Genomic DNA, 7,652 nt, shown 5'->3' on the forward strand with positions numbered 1-7,652 from the left:
CCGTGGCAGTGGCAACAAATAGAGTGTGATACATCCTTCATAACTGTTACAAAGCGCGCTCCTCTCGCTCATATACGAAACTACTTCCTGGAATTACAACACAAATACTCCTGTCCTGAATTCTTTACAGACGCATCAAAGTGTAATTCTGGCGTATCTTACGCAGCAGTCGATCCATCCTTTTCGGATACCGGTGTTCTGCACACGAGCACAAGTATCTTTACAGCAGAGGCCTACGCCATATTGGCTGCCGTTAAACACATTAAAGAACTAAATATCCCAAAGGCAGTTATATATACAGACTGTTTGAGCGTCGTAAACGCATTGAAAACTGTGAAGAAATATCAAAATGCTATAATTGTATCTCTCTATTCAGCATTATGCACCGCCTATGCGTCCAGGCAGCATATCGTATTATGCTGGGTGCCGGGGCACCGCGAGATTGAAGGAAACGTGTTGGCTGACCAGCTAGCCACATCCGTCCACACGAACGCTGCAGACACTTCCACGACTGTCCCTGTAATGGACCTCAAGCCCTCAATAAGAAAAAAGCTAAGGGCTACATGTTATCAAGCCGTATCTTGGTAACTGGCCGCCGGTATCAAAGAACCGCCGCACGGAAGTAACACTTTGCAGACTTAGAATAGGACACACATACAGTACACACGCATACCTCTTGTCAGGTGGTGATCCACCCACGTGTGATAAATGTGGTGAGCCACTTACCGTGGTTCACATCCTGATGCAATGCAGAGAATTAGATGCAAATAGGGAAAAGCATTTCCCATTACCTCACCGGCAACAAATTCCACTTCATCCCCAAATGATTATAGGTATGGAACCTCTCTTTAAACATCAATCATTGTTTCAATTTTTAAAAGCTGTACATAGTTTTCATATTATAGCTCCAGGAAATCCGTAGCACAGCCTCTTAACAGAGGTTTCTGCTGCGGTAGCTGCATTAAAAGAAAGCACCTGCCTCCCAGCCTTTGGGCTCAAAGGCTTTAAGGAGACATATGTGCTATATCCATATTCATGCATTTTAGCCCCATGATCACTTGTCCCTCGTGCTATACCCAGAGACCACTCCACGTATCACTGTCATAATTTTATACCTATATATCGGTTTATGCTCCTACAATAGCGATTAATTTTAGGCCACTTTACAGCCATGTTACTCACCAATCAGCGCTTAACACAGCCTTATCAGTCATGGCGCTCTTTGGCCACACCTGGCCCTTGCGCCACTAAACAACAGACATCCATCCATTGTTAGTCCACGTAATCCTTCTCTTCGTCTTCTTCTCTTCTCCACCAATCATCGCTTTCCATCTCACCGGATACTTCTCAACCAATCATCTCTTGTCACATCACTGAGAACTTCTTCTTCATCTTCTTTCGTCTTCGATTAATCCACGTCATTCCTAACGCCCTCCTCGTCGTCTTCTTGAAACCTTTCTTCGTCTACCATTTTATTTTATCTTCCCTCTTATATGTGACAAGGGCCTGAAGAGTTTTTCCCTGAAAAACTGCTCACGTCGTCGTCCTCTTCAAGCCATCCAGCCAGCCGACTATATTCTGTGGCAATTCTGGCCCCAGAACACCACACAACACCACGCAGATGACCAGCACACACCAAAAGCACACCACTAACACATCACTGCCATTGTCCATACAGTGTCCTAAACATGTTAATGTCCACAACCAAACTGCGTTTTCAGAACAATGCAATTGTCCACACGGTGTCCTTAATAAACATGTTAATGTCCACAACACACTCCTTTGTATAATCACGTAACAAGCACAACACCACCAACAACACGATACATCCCAGAGATACATAGCATAGCAGCAACAACAAGATACATCCCAGAGATACCTAGAGCTGTTCAGGTGGCTCTACTCATGAAGTCCGCTCCAACGTTATCCCTGCCTTGAACATATTCCACCTGAAATGATTATTCTTGCAAGGCCAAACTGGATTTACTGCAGTCCTTACTCCGCTTCTCTTTGCTATGCTTTTCCTTGCTTCCGTGCTTATCCTTGTTTTTCTCCTTGCTTTGTTCCTTTTCTTTACTTTGCTTATCCTTGTTGCCTTTCTCCTTGCTGCTCTTTTCCTTGCTGTGCCTCTTGGAGCCCCGCTTTTTGCTCGCCTTCTCCTTACTGCCTTTGTCCGCCTTCTTGCTTCCTTTGCCCACCTTCTCCTTGCTGGACTTTGCCTTGCCAGGCTTCTCCTTGCTTCTGGATCTCGATCTGCCTTCCTTAGAGGAGCCTTTTTTGGCCTTCTTGGACTTGCACTTGCCTCCCCCTTTCTCTTTGGTGCTCTTGCTACTCTTGCTGCTTTTGCTGCTTAGCCAGGGACAGAAACCATTCTTTTTCTTCTTCTCTTTACTATCCTTGCCTTTGCTTTTCTTGTCTTTGCTGTTACTCTTCTTGTCTTTGGACTTGTCCTTGCTCTTGCTCTTCTTCTCTTTGGACTTGTCTTTGCTCTTGCTCTTATTGTCTTTGGACTTCTTCTCCTTACCCACATTCTTTCCAAACGCTGCGTTGCTCTGCCTGTCGCTTGTTCTCTTGTCTCCACTGCCGACGAGAAACTGACTGCCCCACCACACACCTGAGCTGTTGTGGGCATTTCCTTTTTTGGGTTTTCTTCAACGTCGAGCATCCTCCACTCAGGATCGAGGTCCTCAACACTTCTTGCACCCGTAATGTTTCCCACGTTGAGATCGTAGATGGGTTGCTCTACGCATTTTGCCACTACCTGTCCAGTATAATATCGTGTGGACACTAGAATCCTGGCTTCAGGAAGGTACCCTACTCTCCTATCTGCGAGAGTGAGGGCCGACGTTTGCCATGTAAGCTCCTCGTCCTTCACCAGGCTTCTCCTAACCAAAGCTGTTAGGAGAAGCTGTGTTGGCTCTGCTGTCTCTAAGCACCAATACAGGACGGTCCCCTATTTGCCGAACCACCACGGGCATTGCTATTTTGACTTGGGTGCTAAATTCACCACCTCATTTCCCAGCGGCGTTTGCTCTCCTTTCAGATGTGGAACTTCAGGTGGTGTGACAAGCTCTGCCCGAGAGTCGAAAACGAATGCAGATTGGTCTTGCCCCAGAGCTATCCGCTCGAATCGTTGCAGATACGCGTCCACATCATCTCCTTTGTCATCAAAAGGAGCCATTGACTTTCTTGGACAAACCCTGGCCGGTCTAAGAGATTCGGTACCCGCTAAGAAACGCTCATCATCGCCCGTGATCCCCTCATAGCCTCCTGCGATATGCGCCTGTTTCCACAAAAGGAACTGCTTCTCACGTTCTATCCTTCTTTTCTCCTGCTCTTCTGCCTCGCGAGCTCTTCTAGCCTCTCGCTCTTCTGCCTCGCGAGTGTCTGCGCGTGCTTGCGCCCTTTCCTCTCTCTTCCTTTTTGCTTCTTCTTTCTTCTCGTCCCAGAGACGCATCGCCTCTTCCTTGCTTAGCCCTAGCTTGAGCGCAAGTTCTAGCGTTTTTGCCAAATCCATACTTTCTGCCGTCGAGAGATCGGAAAGTCCGGGACAAAGCAAAAAGAAACACGGAAATGAATCCTGGCAGCCTCGCCACTTGTCTTTGTCACGGATCTCCTCCGGAGAACACTCTGGCCGAAAGAATGGACGGGGCAACAGGTGTGCCCACACAGACAGACAGACAATGAACTTTTAATGAGGTCCTGAGGGACTAGCCGGTGGAGACCCGTTGGGGCCCCCGGCTCGCCGCTGGCTGTTCCCATGTCGGAATCGGGAGGCCAAGCCTCTCCGCTCTTTCACGGGCCCTCTGGACGGCCATGGACTGGAGCTTGAGTTGCGTACTAGATATGGCCTCGTCCCAGTCCCGTTCGCTGGTGAGGGACGTATCCCGTAACGCAGGACACTGCCAGAGCATATGAGGTAGAGTGCTAACCTCCCCACAATCCGGGCACTGTGGGTCAATTTCTGGATAAATCCTGCTTAAGAAACCTCGCGAGGGATATGACCTCGCCTGAAGCATCCTAAGCGTGATCGATTGTGATCTGCATAGATTTGGATGTGGAGGCGGGAAGCGCCTGCGTTCCTCTTTATAATGGGAGACGATCTCGTGAAAGGTTAATAAGAGGTCGCTGTGGCCGAGCTCCTCCGAATCCAATGTAGCCCCATCGCCGTCGCGGCACGTTAATTCTCCCGCACGGCGGTGAGCAATTTCATTGGGGTTCGGGCGGTCCGGCAGCACGTTGTCGCCCATGTGAGCTGGGAACCATATAATATAATGCACGGGGTCACAATTAGTTCTGAACTTGTTTTTCAGAATCGCCTCCACCTGTCTCGCAACCATTCCCGAAGCGAAAGCCCTGACGGCCGCGCGTGAGTCAGTGTAGATATACACAGACTCACATTTAATACAACCCACGCGACACCAATAGCAGCACACAAACCTAACAAAACTAACACACAAGATACAAAGACTGCCAGTACACACGTCCCAGTAACACTACACTAGCGTTCTACTGATAGTAGTTGGCGTTCGTGCTCACGTCTGGTTCGACGCGGGTGAGGTGTGGTGTCGGTCCCTTGGCCGACGTCGGAGTGGCGTTTGACGTTCCAGGGCTGGCGTCGCTGGCAGCGTTGTCGGCTGCGTCGTACACGCTCCCGGCCCAAGCGCCCGTGGAGGTGTGGCCGATGATGTTGGCGCTGGGGCACCACCCGGAAGAGTGGCAACAGCGGTAGAGACACCCCTGGCCGTAGCAGCTGGTGGCGTCCTCCGTGGACTCCCCGGAACGGGCTCAGGAACGGCAGGACGTCTGCGGTGCAAAGCCGTAGAACACGAGCACGCCGGAGCAGTAGCCGGCGTCGCTCTCTTCCGGTCGAACCGTCCCTGACCCGCCGAGTCTCCGCTGCTTTCTTCTTCCCCCTCGTGTCTCGCCCTTCCTCGCTCTTTTACAGCTTTCTTGTTATTCCACGTAATCCTTCTCTTCGTCTTCTTCTCTTCTCCACCAATCATCGCTTTCCATCTCACCGGATACTTCTCAACCAATCATCTCTTGTCACATCACTGAGAACTTCTTCTTCATCTTCTTTCGTCTTCGGTTAATCCACGTCATTCCTAACGCCCTCCTCGTCGTCATCTTGAAACCTTTCTTCGTCTACCATTTTATTTTATCTTCCCTCTTATATGTGACACTCCTATCCTGAATGCCTGGACTCCCCACACCAGTTTCGCCAGTTCCTTGCAGAACAGCGAGTCCCGGCCATAGCACTGGAGCAGGTCCAATTCCTCCTTGTTAATGTATACATTTCCTAGGTTTACCTCCAGTAAAAGAGGGCAGAGACATATTAAGACTGCTTACATGCGGGATCGTGAAACCCCTTTAGTGAACTATATCGCTACAATGCGACTTGCGCAAAATGGCACAGGTACTAGACACACCTTAAAAAGAATGACAACCGATTTTTACGCACCTAGTTCTTGATGGCGTAATGCAAAGCTCACCCTCGGTAGTGTTTACATCTGCAGCAGTTACTTCCAAAAGCACATGTATATTTAGCAAGCAGAATTTTTAGATCTGAGCAGCCTCTAAAAAAATGAGACCCTCCTCCACCAACGCTGTGAAGTGAGAGCGATGTATACAGCCCGCCTCGTAAACTGTTAAAGCCACCCATCGTGCTTCTTTCACAGGAGTTAGTGTAACTGCGAGTAACCACCTACATTTTGACCTTTTCTGCCACGTTTAAATATAAAAAGCTGATACAATAAGCTCACGTTGTTGCACAGGCATTTCTTATATTTGTAGCGCATCTTTATCCAAGTATGCGCCTACGTCATGGCTGGCTACCCCTGTCGTCGTTCTGTCGACAGATAAGCCAACTCATTGAAAACGAAAGCGAAAGCAGCACCCTTTCTCTGCTCACTGCGAACGAAGGCTTACCTGCGCATTGTAAGTCAGTAAATTCTTATAAAAATAAAAAGTAAACGGCACTTTAATACTTCTATTAAGACCAGTGCACTAGTAGGTCACATGGTAGACTCCTATGCAGCAGGTTCTTGCCGCGTGAAGAGCCAAATTTCATTTTTCGTGACATTTGGTGATGAAGTAAAATATAAATCCATGTTTAATGGGAAAAGCATGGTTCGTTTTAGCTGCTATGACACGAAATAGTTCCACCAGCGGGGTTATCTTATGTTCTCAGCGGTTCTCTGTCCCTTTAAGACAGTTAGAACCAAAGAGCAGCTGTGGCATCACGGAAGTGTCCTTGTTTTACACCCCAGGTTGTATTCCCACACAGTCCGTAAAACATTCTTATTAAAGAAGGTAATTTGCTTTGTTACCGGAACCTACCTGATAAATCTGATATCAAGCATTTCTGACGCATTTGTATTGTTTGTGCAATGGACCATTGGTTTTATGTCCCTAAGTGCTGGCAGCAAAAAGAAGTATGTCTGACTGTGCGATAAATGTAACCAGAAAGAGCAGGTACGTACGGTGGCATTAGTGTAGAGCCTGTACACAAAATATATGGCTGCCCTCTATTTGAAAATATTCTTTAAAGACACTGCAGAAGCAATACATAAGCAGGTTCAGTGAGGCCAAGTCGACACTTTTAGTTTTGTGAAGTGCAGAAAGTGGTACAGCTTGTACGACATGGTGTTGTAGCGCAAAAACTGGAAAAAGCAAGATTCTAAAGGACGGATAGAAGGGAAAGAAAGACAGCACTACAATCCCAACAGTATATTAGACACAAAGATTGCTACAGATATACCGTGCACACTCTCGACATCAGGGGCAGCAATGAGCAAGTGACAGGTCATCTTGCTCGCGTCCAGCCCAACAATTTCTTTTCGCATCTTATAACAAAACAGGTGTTTGACTAACACATGCTTCACCACTGATAAATACATGGCATGCCTCTAGCAGTTCCCAAGCAGTTTTATCTCTACTCCTACTTAGGATTCTCACCTCAGACAAACATGGCTTACACCAGCACGATCTGCACTGCGCAGAGAGATAGGTGTTCATATCTATTTTTGAAGCGTTTGCGTGTTCCCTCATTCGTTCGTTCACACAACGACCACTTTGTCCGATGTAGGTTTTCCCCTAACTTAGCTGTTTGGGGCTAACCACAGCAGTGGAACATTTTTCCACGTAGCGTTTTGCGTGTTTTAATTCGTACGTTTGCACTGCACATCCCATGATTCGTGGGCATAGGCGACATAGTTTGTTCGGGGCGGAAAACACTGCGGGTACCCCATACCTGTTCACCACCTTCTTGAGGGTGTGGCTCACCCTCTGGTAATAAGGTACCACCTGAGCCTTTCTTCAGGAATCCTGCTCACCTACCTCACTCCCCTAGGGATAATTGCTACATTTGAGTAGCAAGGTTTCTTCCACCTAGGTAATAACCGAACGAGGAAATGTGGCATACTAGGCAGGAGTAGGAATAAAAACGCGCGGTAACTGCTAGAGGCATATCACATTCCTATCAGTAGTCAAGCATGTGTTAGTCATACATCTGTTTCATTATAAGATGCGGAAATGAAATTTTTAAGTTTTACGCAAACAAGATGACCTGTCCCTCGTTGTTTGCTGCCCCTGATGTCGAGAGCATGCGCGGTATATATGCAGCAAGGGTTGTGCCTAATAAACCGTTT

General features: G+C 47.7%; 1 protein-coding gene across 1 annotated transcript; it reads right to left on the reverse strand.

Annotated features, from left to right (window-relative positions):
* Positions 1-1,877: 1,877 nt before the first annotated feature.
* On the reverse strand, positions 1,878-5,939 carry LOC126519213 (uncharacterized). The gene is made up of 3 exons (XM_055065175.2): positions 5,932-5,939; positions 4,540-4,696; positions 1,878-2,594 (listed from the first exon to the last, which is right to left on the reverse strand). Exons 1-3 carry the CDS (start codon positions 5,937-5,939, stop codon positions 1,959-1,961), a joined length of 801 nt encoding a protein of 266 aa, XP_054921150.1. The 3' UTR covers positions 1,878-1,958.
* Between the last annotated feature and the right edge of the window lie 1,713 nt (positions 5,940-7,652).

Source organism: Dermacentor andersoni, chromosome 10, assembly GCF_023375885.2.
Source record: "Dermacentor andersoni chromosome 10, qqDerAnde1_hic_scaffold, whole genome shotgun sequence".
NCBI lineage: Eukaryota > Metazoa > Arthropoda > Arachnida > Ixodida > Ixodidae > Dermacentor > Dermacentor andersoni.

Bases quoted from the DNA above. Each gene is read 5' to 3' on its own strand.
- LOC126519213 (XM_055065175.2), bottom strand. The intron at 2,595-4,539 runs GTGAGCACGAAC...TGGGGCAGTCAG, and splicing joins TCACCCGCGTCGAACCAGAC to TTTCTCGTCGGCAGTGGAGA.